Raw genomic sequence first — 24915 nt, forward strand, 5'->3', positions numbered from 1 at the left:
GCAACCTAAGTGTGGGTATCTGCCTGACGATGTAATGGGTATTCCCAAAGGTCTTTACAATTGGTCACAATAGCTGCCTATTAGGGTGTGAGGTAAGGTTAGGGCAGAGTCATTGAGAGAGGCTCTGGGTTAGGGGTCAGTTTCTGTTGTAGCATTGTAGCATTAGGTGTGCTCGACTGCGGAGACCGGTCAGCATCTGACTTGAAGCAGGGTATGCCGGTTTGAAATTTTTACCGACCAGAGTGACTGCACAAGCTCTGAAGACGACACAGCTGTTCCAGAATTGGCCAGATTCACAGATCACAATGATCACGTGTGTTTCGTGTTTATTCTGATACATTCAGATGTTTTTATAACCGTAAAACATATTTGTATGTAACCATAATATTATGGGTTGCAGTAATCGCACGACGGTTAAACAGACTTTAATGAATAAATCTAAAATAACACATTGGAGAATCTCAGGAAATATCACACAACCACAATTAACAATGTCGACACAGAACCATGAACAGAGGAAACTAAGGGTTTAAATACCCAGAGATAACAAGGTAACTAATTGAACAACAGGTGAATATAATCCCATCCGAAAACTAATGGTGCGTTCCAGGCAACCTGTAACCCGTGTTTTTCCAACCTTATACCCGTGAAAGTGCACTGGAACGGCAGTCAAACCCGTGACTTCCCACCCGTGAACTCGTACTAGATCGATGGACTCCCAGTTACGAGCTCTGACGTCACATAGCCTTTTATGTTTACATCTAGCTACCACAATTCCTTGCGCTCAGGTAGTTTGGCGTGACTGGCCTGGAACGCTACAAAGTCGTGAGTCGGGGTTTGAAGTCGTGATTTACGTGCTCAAAAACCTGCCTGGAACGCAGCATAACTAGCAAACAGAATTAAGGCAAAGCAGAACTGGGAACAGAATAAATGCCAGAAGCCAAACAGAACAAGACTGTTACATTTACTGTTATTTATAGGCTTATGTTGAACTTTATTCTTGTACATATCGTCATCTTGGAATTATAAGGTTCTATCTGCATTTTGAGTGGTTTTGAGATATTGAGCTTCAAAGTCTTTGCACCTCCAGTAGTGACACCTGCAGCTGTCTGCCTGAGTATAATGTAGATTATGTAACATATGCACATAGTTAATTTGTACAACAAAAGTGGATTTTATTTATTGAATAATTCCATTAAATTATTTTTGAAATATTAAAGGTACTGAGGAAGGTCCTGCGTGACCGAAACGTTTGTTGAACTTTTAAAATGCACTGAGCACTTTTTTGCACTTGTATTTTAAATTATTGGTTGCTAGTAGCTCGGTATGTAATCCTTTTTTCAGATACATGTCAAGTCAAGTCAAGTCAAGTATATTTGTATAGCGCTTTTCACAATACAGATTGTATCAAAGCAGCTTCACAGTATTAAATTAAAATAATACAACAAGGTTTGTTTCTAGTGGAATTTATTGATAAAATCAAATTAGATATCCAGAATATCCCCAACTGAGCAAGCCAAAGGCAACATAGCCTAACAAATGATTTTTAATAATTTATTTTTTTACACTTTTTGGAAGGACTTTAAATATTAAAGCCACAGATGAGAATCTTGCGCTGGCCAGTGTTACACTCACTTATACTCACACCTACTGCCGTGCGTCCGTGCAGCATCACGCAAAAATAAAGGTTTAGTGACCCATGATAGATTTATTTCCTGTCTTTCCTAGAATGGGCAGTTTGTGACTTTGCGAGATAAACAACATAAAGCAGGACTGGTATTACAAAACATTCAGTGACACATACCAACTAAATACAGACGTGATACAAATAACACGTTTGAAAAAATATTACTGACTTTAATGCGTTTAATTGATATTTAAAAATATCACAAAATTAGACTATTTATTTAGGATTTTGTGTCACAAGTACGTCAGTATAGGTGCTCGATTAATCTGTCAGTCAATACTGGAGGTGTCACAACATACGGTGTCAGTCAGGTGTCATGTCAGTGTCAGGGTGTCGTGATAATGTCAGTGACACATGCCACTATCCACTGGCACATGCCAATGAAGACCGGATGTGCCAATACTCATAGTGACGTGTCATTTGCTTCTGTGCATCGGATGCCATGTCACTTAATGTTAATACTGCTGCTGGAGGAGAGAGAGAGAGATTATCCTACTGCTCATAAACTTGAAATATAGGCTTAAGAGATGGAAAGGATTTCAAGCTAACTAGCTCAAGACTTTACTGTAGCTTTACGAGACAGCGCACTTAATGTGCACTTGCGGTCTTGTGGACTTACAATGGACCATAGGGAGTCCCATTTGTCATTTAATTTTCAGAAGACTGTTTGAGAGCACCCCATTTGTGGCTGATATAAGCCCTCGATGCACACTTTTGCGGAGCCTGCAAGCCTGTGAGCTAAACAGCAGACTTCTACCTAACAGTCAAAGCGACATTATTTCACAAAAGTGTGTAGCTACTCAGAGGAAGTTTGCGAGGGCTTAGGGTTCTATTCAGGACAGGGCCATCCTTTATTGACTCAATTGAGATTTAAATTATGTTATTTTGAACAAAAAAAACTTTAAATAAATATGATGAAAACCAATGTAATGGGAATTTTAATTTTCACACTCTAGGTGTGCTCCTGATTTTTCAATATAATGATTAATGTGAACACTGTGAGACAAAGGGGGAGACAGCTGAAAAGGGAACCTCTGACCCCTTGGGATCAGAGGTGGTCCCATTTGGGACTTCTGAGTTTGTAGGAATAAACTCAGCAGGATTAGGTCACTAGCAGAGAAACCTTCCCTTGTTTAGATAAGGGCCTGTGAGCAGAAGACATTGAAGGTACTATAAAGGCTCCTCTGCCCTCCCTCCCTCCCTTCGTCGCACTTGTTCCACAGACTGTACTAATGACTTCTGTGTGGCAACTGGGCCTTCTTGCAAGAATAAAATACTTTTTTAATGATCATTTGAATTTCAGAGTGTCTCTTACGCAGTTGATGATTGTTTAATGAATTTTTGCCACAACAATTTTGGTGTCAGAAGTGGGATGAGTTTTCCTTGAGGGCTTTCCGGGTCTGATCAGCGGACGGTGGAGGGAAAACGCCCTGAAAGCAACAGGCTTCAGTCTCACCTCGAAAAATATTGAGAGAAGGAGAACCAGCCGCTTCAGGCCCGGGAGGACTTCCAGAGGGAACTCAAAAAAGAACCGAAGTGGCGACAGAAAAATCTCTGGTAAGAGACAGTAAATTCATTTACTTTTGGGGATTTGAAAAGAATTTCTTTTGAAAAGAAAATGTTATGGTGAACCATAATGGCTGTATTTGAATACTGAAACTAAAGCTGTGGTACGAGGAAGGGGAGGCTTTTAAATAAGGAACGGAGATTGAGACCACAAAAAAGGTCAAGATATTGTCCAGACCGAAGCCGAGTACTTGTGACTAGAAATTGATTCAAGGAGCTGAAGTAATTGATCAATGGAAGGAAGTTTTTAAGAAGGGCAGGAAATAAAGACCTCACAGGTCAAGAAATTTCCAGGCCGAAACTGGGCCATCCGGAGAAAGATATTGAGAGTAAGCGGGAATTAATTTCAACCCTTCTGACTTTGGGTGAAAAGTCGGTTAAAGCGCGCTGAAAATTGAAAAGCCACAGGCCGTAGTGAAAGAGAGAAAACAGCCATCATTGGAGCATCTAACAGTAAATATTGCACACCAGTATACTGTGCAATGAAAAAACGTCATGGGGAAAAAGGGCATAAATTATGGAAAAGTCAAATTAAGTGACATAAAGATGAGGAATGAACAAAAGTTTTATTAAGCAGAATGGGGAACAATTATATTTTAGTGGTAAAATAATGATGTCTAGAGAATTTTCATAACAAGAGTTGAAGGAGCAAGCAGCTATAATGGCTGTCTGTGCGATTTAGGAATTGAAATATGAGTAATAATATTTTTGTGAAACAGCAGAGATAAGTGGGACTGAGAAAATAATGATGTTTTTAAGAGTCCTGAAACAAACCGTGAGACAGGAGAGAGCAAACGCTGTAAGCAGCTGTGCTCTGAAGCTTTGACTTCAAAGAAATGTGAAGTTAAAAAAGAAAATGTTTAGTGAAAACCCCTTAGAATATGTTGAATGATTTTCTGTGCAGTTTATGAAAATGAATGTGCTGCCAATGATAATGATGAAGATTATGATTTGGCTGTTGTGATTCAATTCCGCCACTGGTGGACTGTAAAAGAATACAGAGAACTGCTTATCAGTGGATCTGTTTACATTCCTGATCGGGACACACTGCTGCAAGGGTGTGCAGTAAGTTGGAGCCGTTTGAAAGCTCAATGATCAAACTATAGGCAAAGAGAGTGTTTTAATTATGGTCAGGAGGGCCATTTAGCCCGTAATTGTAAATGGCCACTCAGAAGGTGAGAAAAATGTCAAAGTAACAGAAATTTCTAATGTGGGTTTGAAAGTAGATCAGTGTTTAAATGACGATATCAAAGTTTTCGTCCAAGTCAAAATATTGAAGTCTTAAGGGAATCCCTTTGAAGGAAAGATCTATAATAATATTTTTTATAAGTGAATTGATGAATACAGGTTGATGTAAAATTACAGATAATGACAAAATATGAGTTGCAAAATACATAAAAGTAAAGGGATGATTGTGTTTTAATGGAACACTTTAAAAGGGTTTAGATGATATAGAGAGACTAATCTCATGGATGATTTACAATGATAACTGCAAAAGATGCATCACAAGCGGAGAGTGCTAACCTCCTCAAAGTTAGTGTGAATCCTAATTGCAGATTGATAAACTCCTAGAAAAATACATTGAAGTAATTGAGAACTTGACAACTAAAATTGAGATGAAATGTGATCAAATAAGTAGAGAAGCAGTATTACTGGATTAACAGTTGCTAAATTTAAAATATGTAGAAAGGCATCTGATTAAACAAACAGCTTGTTAGTGTTTTGAACGTGGAGGAATAGTTGATCATGAAAGAACTAAGAGCTGATGTTTTGCTTTCAAAAGATAAGCTTGTGATTGGCTGAAACAGTTTGCTTATCGGAATCTGGTGTGTGCTGTGGCTGAGACGTCCAGTGCGACAGAGACACGATCTGAGAGGAAATTTGTAATGTCTAAATTCCCTGATGTGGGCAAAAGACAAATATAAAAATTATGTTTATTTGAAAACGCATGTAATTTCTGGCAAAGATGCCTTACGCTGGAGTAGAGTTAAAAGATGGTAGATAAAGTTTGATTTTAGAAGATTATGAGAATGCAGTGTACCAGTCCTGAATGCCTCAGAGTCTCTCTCATTCAAAGTCAGCTAAAGGCTGTTATCTGAGCCTGTGTCATAATATAGTAAGGCACAGTGTTTCAGATGAAAAATCATAGACATGGAGATGTTAAAAGAAATAATGTTACAGGATTTTATATTTAGAGGGCATATGTTTTAAAAGTAAAACTGAATGACTTTTAAGAAGTCTTAAACAATAGAAGTGACATTTTTGACTAGTTTATTTTAGGCCCAGTAACTTCTTTGTCTGATCTTAGCCTCCACCATGAAACAGGGCCGATGGCTCCGGCTACAGACGTAGATGTACACTGAATAGATGAATGTGATTAAAGTTCACTGAGATTTTGCTGATCTGAAGATGTTTAAAAGATTTAAGTGATTAAATACTGCTGTTATTAACCTGTCTCCCTGTGTAAACACTATTAGGCAGTCCAGAGTGCTCTGGTGACTCTTGAATGTGCCTTTCCTAAGCTCCAGAAAACAACTGAGTCTGTTGAGGAGAACTGATTTCGTGACGGGAAAGAGCGGTTACCAGTGTGTACGAAGTGATTACCCCAAGGACGGGTAAGACCCTCTGGCCAGAGGGCAACCTAAGACAGGGGGGTCACGTAACAAACACTGGGCATCTCCTGAATGGAGGTGTGTTATGTGAGATGGGTATGAGAGTGGAACGGATGACTGTGTGGCCGGCAGTATCCTTAAATCATTAAGGGGAGATGGAGCTGTGAGGACCCAGAAAATGTGAGTCCCTCTAATACCACTCACCAGAAAAACCGCATCAATTGTATGGCTTGTTTTTATGACAAGTGTTTGAAACTATGCCAGGGGACAACACCCTGATGAAGATTATAGATAAAAAGCTGATGGGAATGGGCTTTCAAGAGCCAGCTGAGACCATGAGGTGATTGTCGTTATTTGTTGTGGAGACAGTAACAAAACTTAATTTATGTCAGGAACACGATGCTGGTTGCCTTATGGGCAAGGAAAAAAAATATATAGAAGTGTTGATATTGAAATAATATGTTTTAACTCCTGAAGGTCATTAGACATGTTGGTGGCTAAAGATGAAGACAGCTTTTGTAGATTCAAGAAAAGTCTGGATAAAGGTTAATGGTCAAAGGTTATTGTAATGAATTTATTATTATGTTTTGTCTAAATTACAGTCTTAGGAGGCTGTTGAAAAGATTATTTGTGAATAGTGAGAGAGACTGCTTGAGTGGAGGAAGGGTACTCTGTCTGTCTTTCTGTTATCGGCCTGCTAAAGCAAGCTGAAGCAAAATAATGATAATGAACCAAAACAACCCAGCTGACTTTTCTAAGAGAAAATGAATAATGAACAAACGTGCTTTGAAACTGGTAAAGAGACCATGTAAAATTAGATAAAAGCTACAGGAAAATGAGAAGTTTAAAATCTTATTATAAACGTTAATCTTTTTAGAAAAAGATGTGAATATGAAAATATGAGAAAGAAATTTGGTCATCAAGCTCTGTAGATTATTGTGAACAAAGGGAGGAGAATGTTGTTTGACTGATACTGACCAAGTCTGTACACCACGACCTGACCTGATAGAAACAATTGATGACTTTGACATTGGAAAATGTTTGTAGATGACTGACTTAAGAGACCAAATAACAGGCCTGAAAAGCAGTGAGACTCAGGGCCAGTGCCCTTCAAATTATTAGATAAGAAGATGAGATTGTGGCTTACATAATGTTTTGTTTCAGAGGCAGAGAAGGGTGTCTGGGGGAAATTAGGCTGAAGGACAACGTTTGGGTTAGTTGAAAACTTTGTTTACCCAAACATTATTGTTAAATTGATGCACGAGTTTAGATCATGCATCAAAAGGGGGATGGTAACAATTGCCATACCAAGGGGTTCAAATTTGATGAATGCAATCGCACAGGTGGGACGATAAATGTTGGGAGGACACTGGGTTTAACTTGGTAAAAGCCCTGTAAGTCGTCATTTTTCTCCCTAACAAAATTTGCTGTCTGTAAGTGCTTATAACAAGGACCGTTTCAACAGGAAACGACAGGGCAGATGCGGCAGCGAAGGCCGCGGCAGCACAGCAGACAAAAGAAACTACGTACTTTACTATCTGACAATAACCTCGACATTTGTTTTTCTTTACAGAGCATGCAGACAGATACAGGGCAGAATGAAAGGCCACACCTTGTGCAAGCGCATAACTTAAAATTTTCCTTTTGCAGAATGTCAGGATGGATTGTGTCAAACAGAACTGATTCTGTTCCAAATGTATAAATATTGTTTTGTTGACATGAGCAAAGTGGGTTGAGTGTTTTTCAGGGAAAACAAGGACCCTGAGTGCTATTCAGTGAGCAAAATTATCTGGTGACTATGTTTCAGGCTGTTGATTCCACAGGTCACACCAAAAGGGACGACCGGCTAGACAAACGGTCACTAACAAAATAGCTAGGGTCTGCATTCACAGGTGACAGCAGACAGCAAATGGTTGATTCCAGTGGAGGTGCAGTCGGGATCTGAGGGAAAATAACGTAAGGATCGGTACGGAGAGGGTGACACCTGGGTCCACACCTCTCACCTTAGACTACACCAACCAACCTCAGCAACCCCACGCGCCGACGCGGAGGGCAGTGAGGGATCAAGGACGTGCTAGTAACGTACCTCCCTTGCCAGCGAGGGAAAGCCCATTGCAACGGTTCGCAAAGAGTCACCCTGGTGAAGACGGAATGTCCATGGGGCGAACGTGATGATCAACACACCTGGAGGAGGATGTGGACCAACTAATGGTTTAAGTTTAGCAGAATAATTTGTTTTGTGACGATTTTGATTATTTTATTTGATTACATCAAACTAGGGCTTAGTATTGATATAGATCTAATGATTTGATTGGTGCAAATGTTTTCAGGAAAAGTAGAAAATCTATTCAATGATGTGAAGTACGGTCATAAACAAAAAAAAGACAGTCGGTCTGCAATGGAAAAGTAAGAGTTAATTTTTAACAACCAAATTGGATAGAATGGATAAAATCATAAAACTCTTCTGGTTAGATTTGATTAAATAGGGTATTAAATAGAGCTTACTAAGTAAAACCATTGCCCGATTGAATTAAAAGTTAACAAAATATGGTTAGGAAATATGTGGATGGGCGTGGATTAATGGAAAAGGCTGAATGTACAGGAGTTATGATTGTATGTGTTATTCTGATAATTTTGTTATTCATGGGTGAATACGAGTGCAGGGATGTCTGTTCAATTGGCGAAAATGACAGCCTATCCAAAGGATGAACAAAATTAGGCAGACGGTGGAAGTGGCGGAAGCTACAGTAATGTGGTAAATTGGGGTATGTTTTTCAATTTCTTATTTTCTTACTTTCTAAATTCTTTCTTTCTAAGGATGATGATAATGTGTAAAGAGGGTTAAAAACAGTAGCCATCCGTGGTACGAGGTGGCGTACAAGGACAGAGTTTGAAATGAGGGATTTTTATTTTACTTTTATCTTTTCCTAATGATGTTTTTCTTTCTAAATATAATCTATACTATTTCTTGTTTATATTGAGGTGACTGAGGGTCCGACCTTGTGTTGGGGGTGCGATAACAGTGCTTATCCACCTAGCCCGGCTTTATATAAACCTTTACTTGCTTGCTATAAAATTAAGGGCCTATCCTTACAAAACAGCCTAAGCTTATTTCATTTTAATCTTTTTCTGTTCCTGCAAGTTTAAGAAGAGTGATCAGAGTTGTAGTATTAGTATGATGTGTTTTGATTGATCAGTTATCAATGAATGATAAAAAGGGGGGATTGTAATGGGAATTTTAATTTTCACACTCTAGGTGTGCTCCTGTTTTTTCAATATAATGATTAATGTGAACACTGTGAGACAAAGGGGGAGACAGCTGAAAAGGGAACCTCTGACCCCTTGGGATCAGAGGTGGTCCCATTTGGGACTTCTGAGTTTGTAGGAATAAACTCAGCAGGATTAGGTCACTAGCAGAGAAACCTTCCCTTGTTTAGATAAGGGCCTGTGAGCAGAAGACCTTGAAGGTACTATAAAGGCTCCTCTGCCCTCCCTCCCTTCGTCGCACTTGTTCCACAGACTGTACTAATGACTTCTGTGTGGCAACTGGGCCTTCTTGCCAGAATAAAATACTTTTTTAATGATCATTTGAATTTCAGAGTGTCTCTTACGCAGTTGATGATTGTTTAATGAATTTTTGCCACAACACCAATAAACTCACAGATTATATATATATAATAGAAACAACTGATGAATTCCTTTAATTAATAGATATTCAATATTCATAGTTTCAATAAGGATTAATTGTTGTATGTATCTAAATTTTTTCATATGCAAATGATGTTTTGGATTATATGCAATTTTATGAAATTTGCAATTTAGATGTGCAAATGTAAGTAAATGTACCCTACGTGTGGTAGAAACATATACAGAATTTAAATACATACGAATTCTCATGAGATCACAGTGGAATAGACTAATTTATGAATAACTTACCTTTTGTTTGTCTTTATCAGTTTGGATCAAGGTCCCCAAAGGCTGTGCGTTAGTTTTACCAATGCTTGGTTCTCTTTCTGCACCTTTATTTCATGAAAACAGAGGAAATTATTCATTGGTGATTCTTTTGATACGAATCAAAAACAGACAGTGTGACCTACTTCCTATTCAAATGCCTCTTAAGAGTGGTTTTGTGCAAAATGAGAAGTTTTGCAAAAAAAAGTTTTTCAAAATTTTTAAAATGGTGGGAAAATGTTTCTTCACTGTGCAATTCTAAATGTTTTTATATATTTTAATAGTGCTTAACTCAAGGGTTCAAAGAAAAAGTTGAATCTAGCACTAGCTCTGAACTAAAATGGAAATGTATTATAGTACCACTTAATAAAATCATGTTTATTTTTTTATTTTTTTTTATTAGAGGCATAATTCCACCAACAACATCCACATGAATCATAATAGTCAAATATATAGCAGTATTAATATTGAATCTTGAATGAAAATGTTAAAATGGAGTTGTGGTAAATGTAAGACAAAATTCAACATAGCATCTGTGTTACCGCTTTGATATTCACTGTTTTGCAGGTCTCCTGAAGGTTTGTACATCTCTCTGGTGTAGAACTGCTGATTATTGTCAGTGCACAGCTGTTTAATCCTGTCAATCAATTCTCTGATCTCTGATTTGTTGTTCATGTTCTTGCTGCAGCTGTGATATCTTCCTCCACATTTCTCCAGCAGCTGCTCCAGAACAGAGTTGTTCTTCAAGTCATCTATAATAGTGTCACACTCTTCCTCTTGCTCATAGGTGAAGAGAATGATCACAAATGAAAGAACTCTGTCACCAAATCTTCTCTGTAGCCATTTAATGCCCATCTTATCCTCATCTGTCAACTGTCCAAGTCGCACAACAAAGATGAAGGCATGGATTTCACTTTCGTTCACTAGATGACCAATAACATGATCGAGAGGTTCGAGATCACTCTCATGTGAGCCAATCATGTTGATCACAGAGACATGATGTTCTGATATCTTCCTCTGTATTGGAATGATCACGGGGAATTCTGTGTTTTTAAGACAGGGTTGTTTCTCTCCGAGTAGAATGTTGTCACATCCGAACTGGACGGCCTCAGAGCTTCCAAATAATGCAAAAGTCAAATCGGGATCACCGTGATCTAAAGTAAATAACACAGAACTGTTCTCAGATACAGATCATATAAGAATAACACCACACTATAAGATAATGTAATGGTGCTTTTTGCTAATAGGCATATTTCTTACACATATTGCTGTGAGATGAATCATTAAAGCCTGAGCACACATGTACTATACTTGTGTTTGTATTACCATCAGGTTCCAGGTTACTCCCTTCTTCTACTGGCTTCACATTATCCTGGAGAGAGAACAACAAATGATCTGTTTCTTATAACCATGGCTTTTAAAAGTTGTATAATTGTGCATGAGTAAACATTTGTATACATAATGCCATGTGGCCAAAAGTATGAGGACATCTGAACGTCACACTTGTTTGAGTATTCTACTTCTGTAGAGGTGAAATAGCCAAACTTGTGATTTAGAAGGAAAATTCATAAAAAAATATATTGGGCCTTATATGTAAAGTACAGCAAGAACATTGAGAATAAAGACATTTCTTTTCTTTTCAAATTACACTCTTCACTCTTAAAAAATAAATATACGTATATAAATATATAAAACTCTTAAAGAATAAATAAAGTGTCATTATTGGCATCTGGTTCCACGAAGAAACTTTTACATCCATGGAACCTTCCCATTGCACAAAATGTATTCATTATTAAAAATGCTTTATTATTAACATATACTTTGCACTAAGAAAAAAAAAGAAAGAACTGTTTTAAGAACTGTTCACTGAAAGGTTTTTTGGAGGGGGAGCAAAAAATGGTTATTCTATGGGATTACTGAACATATTTTAACAGTGTATCACTTTTACCTTGTAGTCTTCATTTGAGGTCTTTTCTCCAGGATCTTGATCAGGTGATGTGAAAGGAACTGAAGTTGGTTGTATATGAAATTCTACTTTAGTGGTTGAGTCTGTCACAACTGGGTCATCACTGTCTTTATTTAGAGTTTCTGTGTATTTTTCATCATGTTTAATTGGAGGATTCCCAGAGACATCATCTGGTTCTTGATTTGTTACCCGAGGATTGTCCATGATGTCATCTGTATATTCATGTGTGACTGAAGGATTGACACAATCAGAATCTCTATATAAATCTAGAGAGGTGTCCATGGCATCATCATCTGTTTCTTGATCCATAGTTATGTGACTGTAAAACAAAATAAAAATAAACATTAACCAGGAGTGGTGGATCAGATCAACCAGACAAGTTACAGTCGCCCCTATTTGAACATTTTGACTTTCATGGTATTAGATGCAAAATATATAAACGTATCCAAACAAATGATGCTTCCCTTCAAAACAGGTTTAAAATAAAAATATACGTTTTAAATGCTGTTCGTGTAAGTACATGGCAGTACATGGGTTGAAGATGAAAATTTCAAGCATCAAAAAATAAATAAAAGTGTAATACAGCGTTAAATTTAGTTTTTCCCCCATATCACACAAACCCTGTTTGAAAGAGTGCCAAAACAGTAATTATTGTTTGACTTTTGTGATAAAATAGACAGAATTTGAAAGCTGAGGCTTGGTTTCATATCAAAAGTAACAAAGCGCAAAGCTTATTGCGATTTATTGGACAAACATTCATGATAACTTGAAAAGTGACGCACAGTTTCTGTTCAACTTTCTCTTCATAAATATCCCTGTTTTTAAGACAGGGTTGTTTCTCTCCGAGTAGAATGTTGTCACATCCGAACTGGACGGCCTCAGAGCTTTTAGATAATGCAGCCGTCAAATCGGGATCACCGTGATCTAAAGCAAACAACACAGAACTGTTCTCAGATACAGATCATATAAGAATAACACCACAATATAAGATAATGTAATGGTGCTTTTTGCTAATAGGCATATTTCTTACACGTATTGCTGTGAGATGAATCATTAAAGCCTGAGCACACATGTACTATACTTGTGTTTGTATTACCATCAGGTTCCAGGTTACTCCCTTCTTCTACTGGCTTCACATTATCCTGGAGAGAGAACAACAAATTATCTGTTTCTTATAACCATGGCTTAAAAAAGTTGTATAATTGTGCATGAGTAAACATTTGTATACATAATGCAATGCCAGAAGTATGAGGACAGGACATCTGAACATCACACTTGAAGGCTGTGTGTATTCTACTTCTGTAGAGGTGAAGTATCCAAACTTGTGATTTATAAGAAAAATTCATAGAAAACATATTGGGCCTTATATGTAAAATGCGGTAATAACATTGAAAATAGAAAGACATTCTAAAAGTAAAGTGTCTTTATTGGCATCTGGTTCCATGAAGAACATTTAACATCCATGGAACCTTTCCATCGCACAGAATAAGGATTGCTAATGTGACGTCATCATGACATATTCCCAGTGGTGAACGCAAAGCATTTTGGGAATCCGCGGCACAAACATAAGGCGCCAAACTTCATTGCATGGAGGGAAGAACGCAGTGTTCAAGATGCCTGCATTTTGTAGGATTATATTCTGTTTTTCACGCTAATTTTTCATTATTTTCATGCCAGAACACTTGCCTGTTATGCCAGCCTGGCCAAACATACCCATAATTCTTTGCGTTCTGAAGAGGTTGCCGCCCATTTGGTCACATGTCTTAGCGATCTCTATTAATTTATTATTAAAAATGTTGTATTATTAAAAATATACTTTGCACTAAGAAAAAGGTTGTTTTAAGAACTGTTCACTGAAAGGTTTTTTTGGGGGGAAGCCAAAAATGGTTCTTCTATGGCATTATTGATTATTTACCTTGTAGTCTTTGTTTGAGGTCTTTTCTCCAGGATCTTGATCAGGTGATGTGAAAGGAACTGAAGTTGGTTGTATATGAAATTCTACTTTAGTGGTTGAGTCTGTCACAACTGGGTCATCACTGTCTTTGTTTAGAGTTTCTGTGTTTTTTTCATCATGTTTAATGGGAGGATTCTCCAAGACATCATCTGGTTCTTGATTTGTTACCCGAGGATTGTCCATGATGTCATCTGTATATTGAAGTGTGACTGAAGGATTGACACAATCAGAATCTCTAGATAAATCCGGAGAGGTGTCCATGACATCATCATCTGTTTCTTGATCCATAATTATGTGACTGTAAAACAAAATAAAAATAAACATTAACCAGGTGTGGTGGATCAGATCAACCACAGACAAGTTACAGTCGCCACAAACAGTTTTTGAACATTTCGACTTTCATTGTATTGGATATAAAAATATATATACGTATCCAAACAAATGATGCCTCTCTTCAAAATATAACTTTTAAATGCTGTTCGTGTAAGTACATGGCAGGTTGAAGATGAAAGGGGATTTTCAATCATCAAAAAATAAATAAAAGTGTAATACATTATACAGCTTTAAATTCCCTCACTCCCTTAATTTATATTGTTCTTAATCAAAAAAAAAGCATGATTTACAGAAGGCCTCCACTACAATCTCATTCAGTGTAACAATAATTTATATACCATCTAATCTAATCATGCAAATTAAAAGACTAATTTTAAGGATCACAGTAAAGCCCCCAAATAATAATTAATTGTAATTTTTTAAAAATCTTTATACTTTGCCACTATCCTTCCCACCAATAGGTTTTACCCATTTGTCACCAAGAACGTTTTGTAAGGAAGTGAGAATCATTTAAAATATAATCAAATTTAGTATGATCACTTACTGTTTTATATTATATATTTATATATTTCAATAAGTCCAGGTCAGAACAGAAATATTTTTTAATTTTTACATAAATATATCTGTTACGTTGAATGACCATGGTTCCCTTTTGAGAGCGGTAACTCTCATTGCATAGCTAATGCTGTGGGAACTCCTCCCTTCTCCACTTTTGTTGAAATCTTATGGCTTCCGCCATGAAGAAGACCTCTGGATATAAATCTTGAGAGCTCTGAGGGCAGAGCAAATGAAGTCTTTCTTCATCCGCATCACGTGAGGTGGGGGATGAAAAGCCTGCAGAACTGTAGGCCTTGCCACATTAGATGGCACTTTATAGCCCGGCCTGGGATGCAAGATAGCCTTAATATCACCTGGAGGAAACTCCAGGCACCCGAAAGTGCCTGAAGATCTCCTACTCTCCTCAGAGAAGTAATGGCAAATAAAAAAGCTACCCTGAGGGAAAGGTCAGCCGATCTCAGCCAACTTCAATAACTTGTTTTTAGTTAGTTATTTGATGCGGTGATGTGACGTCATGATTGACAGCTGTGACTGACAGGTTCTCTGAGCGAAGTAGTCACAGAGGCACAAACAGACTTTTTTTCGGTATCTTCGGAGGACTGAGGAGATTGGACCTTTAAATTTAATATCTAAATTATTATAATTAATTTAAAAAAGTGCAGGAGTGTGTTATGAAGGTAAAAGGATGTCATAAAGAATTGCATGCGCAGGGTAAGATTTGTGAAACTGTACATAAGATTGCAAGTGTAAATTAAATTTGTATGTGCAAGAGAAGATTTGTAAAGGTAAAATCGCCTTTCAAGTGTAAGAAAAAAAATATTTGCAGCATTTTACTGTTATTCGTAAGTGTAATTCATGTATTGTGAAACTGCAGCGTCATGCTAACGCAAAATAAAGATCTGTATTCTTCTGACTTCCATTTTTCCACGCTTACACTTTTGGCACGGTTTTTGCCCACAAATATACGACCAAAAGTATTGCAGGCATGTGAACAGCAATTTGCAACTGAAAGCAACAGAGTCAGGAACTGCAAAACAGATTAATTGTGTAAAATCAAACTTTGTGTAAAAAAATTAACTGTTGCAAAAGACTAAATGACTTCTTGTGTGCATGGGGCAAAAAAGTTCCCGAAATAACCCGATTTGTACAGTTGCGTATTTCTTTTACATGCGCTTCCAGTTTTGGCACGATTCTCTCACTCATTGAATTTTGCAAGCGCGAAGAGGAGGGCTGGTCCACCTTCTACATGTAGCCAATCAAATGAGCTTCTCGATGACTCTCAATTTACTCTTATCTGATTGGTTCAATAAACACGCTAGTCACCAGAACACATCTTATTCTTCATTTGGCTCAGAAATGCTCTCGTTGCCGAAATGATACTTTTAATGCACACATACATGTTAAATAAATAAACAAACAAACAAATAAACATAAATCATGATTGCTTAATAAGCTGTTTATTACAGCACCATTAGGCTGATTAAGGCTGACTGACATTCATACTGTATTTCATGCTGGTGTTAACGTTATTGGATTGAAATTGTATATATTATATAATCTGTTACACCATTAGCTGATGTTAAACTTTACAATCAAAACATTTAATACCCATTCTTTATGTAATAATACCATTCTGATGCAGTGTTTTTCAAATCATGTGACATGAAACATGATTTTATGTTTTTTAACACTCAATTATATATTTTGAAATATTGTCTTGGTCGCACTGTCAGTATTGAATCTGATTAGTGATAACTTTCGTGTGACTGATCAAGCTATTATATGTAGCTAGTATGAATAACAAAATGCTTTTTCTGTGTCCAGATTTGACTGTAATGAAAAACGTCTCAGGTTACGACTGTAACCCTAGTTCCCTGAGAAGGGAACGAGACGATGCGTCAACGACGCTTTGGGAACGCCTCCGCGTGATTACGTCTGAAGCACGTATGTCAACTAGTCCAATAGGAAGAATGAGCGTCACGGGCGGGTGACGTCATGACCAGGAAAGGATAAAAGCACATCCGGAGCATCCGGCGCTAGCTTCTAAAGCCGAAGCAAAGTCGATCACAGGGATGCAGGAAGTATGGCTGGGTGACGCATCGTCTCGTTCCCTTCTCAGGGAACTAGGGTTACAGTCGTAACCTGAGACGTTCCCTTTCGAGGGAACTCGCGATGTGTCAACGACGCTTTGGGAACGAGAATACCCAACACGCCAGACTTACAATTGCCTGTAGTAAAAACTGTCGGCAAACTAAGTATTAAGCACCTGAGAACCTGGGGCAGCAACCAGGTCCAGGCTGTAAAACCTCACGAATGTAAGCGGTGAGGACCAACCCGCCGCATCACAAACCTCCTGAAGGGAAACCCCAGATAATAAGGCTTTAGAGGCCGCCATACCCCTAGTAGAATGAGCTCTGACCACCAAAGGGCACGGCTGGCCAGAGGACTCATAGGCAAGAGAGATAGCCTCAACTATCCTCTTACTGATTGTTTGCTTAGAGGCTGGAAGACCTTTCTTAGGTGATCCAAAGCAGACAAATAACTGATCAGATTTTCTCCACGGGGCAGCCCTGTGGACATAAGTGTCCAGTGCTCGCACTTGACACAAGAGATTCAGTTTTTCCTGGTCCAAAGATGTAAAAGGAGGAGGACAGAAAGCCTGCAGCACAATATGCCTCGGAGTATTGGTTGGCACCTTAGGGACGTAATCTTGTTTAGGGTATAAGAATGCCTTGACCATCCCAGGCGCAAATTCAAGGCAGGTGGGAGAAACCGAAAGGGCCTGAAGGTCTCCGACTCTTTTGAGGGATGAAATCACTAGAAGAAATATGGTCTTGTATGTCAGACATTTTTCTGAAACTGACTCTAAGGGCTTGAAGGGAGCCCTTGAAAGGCCTTCTAGAACTATAGCCAGGTCCCAAGCTGGTACCCTAGTGCGAATTGCAGGCCTCAGCCTCAAGGTGCCACAAAGAAAACGAATGACCAGGGGGTCTCGACCCAATGATGTACCACCCACCGGGGCGTGGAAAGCCGCAAAGGCCGCCATGTAAACCTTTAAGGTAGAAGGACATAGACCTGATGCAAAGCGATCTTGGAGAAACTCAAGTACTGTACTAACTGAGCAGTTAACTGGATCCCACTGACGCTGGTGACACCAAAAAGTGAACACTCTCCACTTAAGTGCATACAAGTTCCTCGTAGCTGGAGCTCTGGAGCTAAGAATGGTCTCAACAACCTCAGTCGAGAGACCACTCTCTATAAGTTGGGCCCCCTCAGAGGCCAAACCCATAGTTTCCAAATCTCTGGTCGGGGGTGAAATATTATGCCCCCTGCCTGAGACAGAAGGTCTCTCCTGATCGGGATCTCCAAGGGAGGGCCGTCGAGGAGATGAATTAAGTCCGCAAACCAAATCCGACTCGGCCAACATGGTGCTACTAGTAGTATGCTTACTCCGTCCTGGTGGACTCTCTCCAAAACTCCTGGGAGCAGAGCAACAGGGGGAAAAGCATACAGGCGTAGCCTCGGCCACGTCTGTATCATAGCGTCCAGCCCCAGCGGGGCTAGATGAGTGAGGGAGAACCATAGTGGACAGTGTGTCGTGTACTGAGACGCGAACAGATCCACTTCCGCTTGGCCGTAAAATTCCCATATCTGCTCCACCATCTCAGGGTGAAGCCTCCAATCCCCTGGCCTCAGCCCCTGCCTCGACAGGGTGTCTGCTCCTATATTTTGGCACCCTGGGATATACACTGCCCTCAGGGAGAGTATCTTCCCTAGGGACCACAGGAGGATCTGGTGCGCCAGTTTGCAGAGTGGACGCGAATGCAGACCCCCCTGACGATTTATGTAAGAGACCACCGATGTGTTGTCTGTACGGACAAGCACATGATGGCCCCTCAAGTCTGGGAGGAAATGCTTCAACGCATTGAAGACTGCCATCATCTCCAGGCAGTTGATGTGCGAAGAAAGATGATGACTCCTCCACAGACCCTGAGCTGTGCGGCCTTCCATTACCGCTCCCCAGCCGGTGAGGGAAGCATCTGTCGAGATCGCAACTCGATGGCAAAGAGCTCCCAACACCGGACCTTGGGATAGGAACCAGTGTTTCCTCCATATAACCAAGGCGCGGAGACACCGCCGCATGATCTTGATTGTACGAAGTGGGTTTCCCCTCGGGGAGAACCCTCTGGTTCTGAGCCACCACTGCAAGGGTCTCATGTATAGTAGGCCAAAGGGTATCACATTGGACGCTGCTGCCATGAGGCCCAACAGTCTCTCGAACTGTTTCACAGTGCGTGACTGGCCTAGCTTCAACTCTTTTGTGGCTGTGAGGATAGCAGCTAACTTAACGGGCGATAGATTGGCTCGCATCGTGACTGAATCCCATACCACACCAAGGAAAATGGTTCTCTGTAGTGGAGAAAGCACACTCTTCTTGGCATTGAGTCTCAACCCCAACTTCATCATGTGAGCGAGAACGACATCTCGATGCCGAACCGCTAACTGCTCTGATTCCGCTAGAATCAGCCAGTCGTCGATGTAGTTCAGAATGCGTATGCATCTACACACTTCGTGAACGTGCGGGGTGATAGAGCTAGACCGAATGGAAGCACCCGATATTGGTATTCTTTGCCCCTGAAAGAAAACCTCAGGAACTTCCTGTGCTGAGGGAGGATGGAGACATGGAAGTAAGCGTCTCTATCGTGACAAACCAGTCCTCGGATCTGATTTGAGTCATGATCTGTTTGAGTGTGAGCATCTTGAACTTGAGTTTCATGACTGCACGATTCAACACACGAAGATCTAAAATGGGACGCAACCCCCCATCCTTTTTTGGAACAATAAAGTAGTGGCTGTAAAACCCCGATTCTCTGTCGGGCGAGAACACCTGCTCTATAGCTCCCTTCGCTAATAGAGACTCTACTTCTTGCTCCATCACCAGAGCCATCTCGGGATGAACTAACGTGAAATATACTGAAATATACTGGCAGGAAACAACCGAATTGACTGTTTTTGAACCCCCCTCAGAGGGTGCGAGTCTGACGCAACGTCGAGTTGACGTTGAGCCAAAAGCTCGCTGAACACCGCTGCGCCCTGAGGCACCAAGGGTGGCGGGGTTGGCAGAACGATCCCCTGAGGACCCCGAAATGGAATGGGCACCGTGAAAAGAGGTGAACACCGCTCCACCCCAGCTGGGGCTGTCCTCAATGGACCTCTTTTGAGCCCAAGTCTTCTTCACCATAAGGACGGTTCTCAGATCCGGCTTTGACTTAGACTTCGGCTGAGAGTGACGACTCGGTCCCCATGGTTTATTAGTTATTAGTTATTAGTTTATTACACTCTCTTTTTGCTGTGCACGATATTTTGAAGTGCTCTTTCTCTTTTATCTCTGCTAGATTTAGCCATAAATGCCTCTCAATAGCTACAAGGGCTGCCATAGACCGCCCAATAGCGCGAGCGGTCTCCTTTGTAGCTCTGAGGGAAAGATCTGTAGCCCGATGAAGCTCTTGAATATCATCGGGACTGACTCCCTCACTCTTATCAATATCCCCCAACAGGTCTGCCTGATAGGCTTGAAGCACTGCCATGGTGTGCAGGCAGGCTTCAGCTTGACCCGCTGTTGTATAAGCTTTGCCCACCAAACTAGATGTAGTCTTTAGTGGGCAACACGGGCGCTTTTAAGGACGATGCTGACCCGGGAGACAGATAGCTCGCGAGCGTCTGTTCCTCCGGGGGCATCGACCCATAACCATATTCCTTCAGTCCCCTTATATCAGTATATGTGTGCACTTGGGGACTGAAGAGACGTGAAGAATATGGCTTGTTCCACGATCTACATAGCTCACTATGCAGATCGGGAAAAAATGGAAGCGCTCGTGAGGGAGATGATATATTAGACTGTAAAAAGCGCCCGTCAAGCTTGCTTTTAGGATAAGCGCCTTTTTTCTCAATCTTTAATTTGTCAACAGCACGAGTTATCACCTCCACTAGCTCATCATGTGCAGGAGAAGAAGATGGCGAATCTTTTTCTCTTGTGTTTGTGTCACTACCAACCACGCTCAGTACATCTACCTCCTCGGAGCTAGAGCACTGAAGAATGGGGCTCCCTTCCCGGGCGGAAGAAGCCGCAGGGCGGGCTTCCGACACCGGCAAGAGAGCACTGGATCTCCCGGGTAAGGGAGGAGATAAGGCAGAGCCCGAGAGACCCATTTGCGAACCCCAGGTCTGTGTTCTCCATGCTGCCTCAGCAGCAGCGGGTCCTGCACCCTGAGGTTCGCGAGCCTGACCACTCTCATCAAATATGGACAGGCGGGAGCAGAGCATGCGGAGCGGGAGAAGCTCACAATGCTGACAGTCAGCCCCCTCGAAGGCTGACATAGCATGCTCCACTCCCAAACAAACTACACAAAGATCGTGTGTATCCCCACCCGTAAGGAAACAAAGGGCAAGGAGGAACACACGCTTTGAATAGCTGTTTTGCCATGACTTTCTAATAGATACGTGACAAACAAACAATAAATATACAGACAGTTTTGACATAGAGCGCTTTGCTGAGGCACAAAAGCTAGCGCCGGTTGCTCCGGATGTGCTTTTATCCTTTCCTGGTCATGACGTTACCTGCCCGTGATGCTCATTCTTCCTATTGGACTAGTTGACATACGTGCTTCAGACGTAATCACGCGGAGGCGTTCCCAAAGCGTCGTTGACGCATCGCGAGTTCCCTCAAAAGGGAACTGAAAAACTGATACTAAATCAACATAAACTCAACTTTGACAAAAAGCAACCAGGGAATACACAGCATCTTGATATGCTTATACAGGGCTATACAGCAATCTAGTGGTTACATGATGGCATTGCAGGTGATAAATGGTGCATAATTTAAGAGATGCTCTTAAAATACACGTTAAAGGGAATTTTTTTTTATTGCAATTCATTTTAGTACAATAATAATAATTCTGGAATCCTCCCGATCAGTAGACAGGTGAAATTATGCATGCAGACTGCAGTAGTGCAGATTCTAGGCCTACATTCAGCAGCATCACGATTACAAACTGATATGGCCTGATGAGCAGGATACATGCACTGAATACACAAATTTTGCAACAAATTTTTTTTTAAAATTGCAACAGTTTTTGTGTGTTTTTTTTACACAAAGTTTGATTTTACGCAATTAATCTGTTTTGCAGTTCCTGACTCTGTTGCTTTCAGTTGCAAATTGCTGTTCACATGCCTGCGATCATACTTTTGGTCGTATATTTGTGGGCAAAAACCGTGCCAAAAGTGTAAGCGCGGAAAAATGGAAGTCAGAAGAATACAGATCCTTATTTTGCATTAGCATGAAGCTGCAGTTTCACAATACATGAATTACACTTACGAATAACAGTTAAAATGCAGCAACTATTTTTTTATTACACTTGAAAGGCAATTTACACCTTTACAAATCTTCTCTTGCGCATGCAAATTTTATTTACGTTTGCAATCTTATGTAGCCTGGATGCCAGCCGAATTTAGCCCCGCCCACAAAATTTTTAGGTCGGGAAGTTCGGTCTGGACTCGATCCGTTGAGGAGCTATTATGCCCGAACAAAAATTGTTCGGACCAATCAAATTGTCAGGGCGGGCTTTATACGATGATGGACAGATGAGCAACGTAACGTAATTGTAGCACCCTGACCGCCTGGTTAGGGAGATAATGGTCAATAAAAAAACACCGGACACGGAGCTGCTGCAATGTCTTCAGAGTCTCTGTATTGTCTGAGCAGCGCGCGCGCCCCCTCCCCCAGAAGGTGAAAGTCCCAAGGCAAAAGCAATCAAATGATCGCTTTTACACTATCAGCATGAGAGGAAGCATATATTTATTCACTATGTCAACTCACCTAACATTCCTTGACAGTTTTCAGCATCCCTCCACTCACTCTCACGCCCGGAGCCTCTCCTCGGACAGCACGCCAAATATGCATTTATTCTATCTGACTTATTTGTAAGTGTGAACTCGTGAAATCTCAATTCTCCAGCGGCAGTCATCTTTGTTGTAAACGAATTCAACCCAAGCGCTCGTTGGTGACGTGGATGATAGTGTGGTGGTTATAAAAATATATAAATTTATATAAAGAAAAAAAGGAAAGAAAACTAATAATAATAATTAGTGTCATCAGAATGTTGTCATTCAGATTATTTTTCAATGACAACATTCTGATGACACTAATTATTATTATTAGTTTTCTTTCCTTTTTTTCTTTATATAAATTTATATATTTTTATAACCACCACACTATCATCCACGTCACCAACGAGCGCTTGGGTTGAATTCGTTTACAACAAAGATGACTGCCGCTGGAGAATTGAGATTTCACGAGTTCACACTTACAAATAAGTCAGATAGAATAAATGCATATTTGGCGTGCTGTCCGAGGAGAGGCTCCGGGCGTGAGAGTGAGTGGAGGGATGCTGAAAACTGTCAAGGAATGTTAGGTGAGTTGACATAGTGAATAAATATATGCTTCCTCTCATGCTGATAGTGTAGACCGTAGACGGCAATTGTTTGATGACAAGTTGATTGGATTGATTATCTGAACGTGCTCCTCTCGAACTTTGTTTATAAAACATTATGTGTAGATTCCGCCATCGCATCTGTTATAGAAGCTATCGGCAGCGCAATCATTTTAAAAGAGGAACAGAGAATCGCGATCAAGGCATTTGTCGATCAGTAACATGAATGAAAAACATACGTCACTTACTCCATTGCTCTGATTGGTTGTAGGTCTATCCAATTGAGTGCAGAGGCATTTTCCTTTCTGGTTCGTTTGAAACACGCCCCATAATCAAAGCTCAATGGAGCAGTATCAGACTCTGACTAGAATCTGAGTATGGCGACGTCAGGCTAAATCTTATGTACACTTTCACAAATCTTACCCTGCACATGCGATTCTTTATGGCATCATATTACCTTCATAGTGTGTGCTTGCGAATGATTCGGCGAGAGTGAGGGCGGGGCCTTGATTTCGCGGCTTTACTTCCTGCTCACTACTGCGCAGTAGGGGTGTTCGGTTCCGGTTTTTTTGGAGTCGACTCCGACTCCCGACTCCTAATTTTGGAGTCGGTGGAATCGACTCCTCGACTCCATTTACTTTGAATTAAAATAGGGTCAGAATTCAGAAGGTGCGTCTCAATATGCTTCCTCGTTTCCTCACTTCTCGCTCGTATGTCCTACGACCCTGAAACCGATCGAGCTCCGCTCTCATGTAGGACATCTAAATTCTTTAATTCCACCGGGAGGAGGGCGAGGAACGAGGAGGCTTCCTGAGGAGTCAAGAGCGAGGATACAAATGTTTCCTATACTAAAATGTTTAATCAACTAAACCTTATAAATCCCCCTCCTTTTCACATCGCAGCTTCTTCAAATCATATTTAAGTGTGCAATATGTTAGTACATGGGCGTCGGAACCATTGTATATGGGTGGGACAAGACCCACCCACTTTTTAAGACCAATGATATTGGACCCACTCACTTTTATATTCAGCGCATATGTCTGTTCGCTTTTCAGAGCGTCGTCAGTCAAATCCATTCCACTTGAGGAATGCCCAAATGAATTAAACTCCATTTCCGCTGAATCGCTAAATTATATTTCTCAACGAGCCGCAACTGACGAAAAAAGGGGCGTCACTTCTTTTGAATAAGAAACAATATCAAGACTATAAAACTCGTCAAATCTCCGCGAATCACAACAAGCGTATCAGTGAGAACACTTGATCAAATAGCGCACACTCAAACCTGACTGCACATCACATTTTTGACTTTGATTCTGCTTTTATTCGTAACGCAATGGACCGGTCAACGGGACATAAATTAATCCTTAAAGGATGGGACTTTATGGGACATTTGCACAAAAATAATAAATAACTTACCGTAGCCTATTTTATAAGTCGCTCCAGAGTCGCATATCAAAAAATGCGTCACGAGGAAGAAAAAACATAGGCCTATAGTCGCACTGGACTAAGTCGCATTTTTTTAGAAATTTATTTCACACAAAAAAAAAAAAAAAAAAAGTTACAGACAGTTCTCTGCTACGGACGTGAGCGCTCTAAAGCGGCACTAAACGAATGTTTTAAAACTTTCACAGAGACCTCAAACTGAAAGCATAAAGCCTGTCTTTAAATTTAATTTCGTTTTGTATTAATTGTATCTTAATTTTAATCGATGTTTCATCAAAAAATTGTCTGGGTTTAATAAATAAGAAGGCTATTAGAAAATAGATAATCAGGACACGGAGGCGCTGGCGAACCTGGAG

At 40.3% G+C, this 24915-nt stretch overlaps 1 protein-coding gene across 2 annotated transcripts in view; it reads right to left on the reverse strand.

Annotated features, from left to right (window-relative positions):
• LOC311292330 (interferon-induced very large GTPase 1-like) overlaps window positions 1-24915 on the reverse strand; it is a 38168-nt gene that overhangs the window by 9649 nt on the left and 3604 nt on the right. The window contains exons 2-8 of one of the 2 annotated variants that reach the window (XM_084411984.1): window positions 13698-14034; window positions 12879-12924; window positions 12565-12706; window positions 11765-12101; window positions 11143-11188; window positions 10359-10970; window positions 9802-9884 (exon numbers count right to left, since the gene is read on the reverse strand). In XM_084411984.1, the coding sequence (XP_084268110.1) occupies window positions 9802-9884; window positions 10359-10970; window positions 11143-11188; window positions 11765-12101; window positions 12565-12706; window positions 12879-12924; window positions 13698-14024 (1593 nt within the window). In that variant the 5' untranslated portion in view covers window positions 14025-14034. Of the gene's footprint in view, window positions 1-9801; window positions 9885-10358; window positions 10971-11142; window positions 11189-11764; window positions 12102-12564; window positions 12707-12812; window positions 12925-13697; window positions 14035-24915 lie in introns of both variants that reach the window. The other variant, XM_084411983.1, reaches the window with a different exon arrangement.

Source organism: Rutilus rutilus (assembly GCF_951802725.1).
Source record: "Rutilus rutilus genome assembly, chromosome: 6".
Taxonomy (NCBI): Eukaryota; Metazoa; Chordata; class Actinopteri; order Cypriniformes; family Leuciscidae; genus Rutilus; species Rutilus rutilus.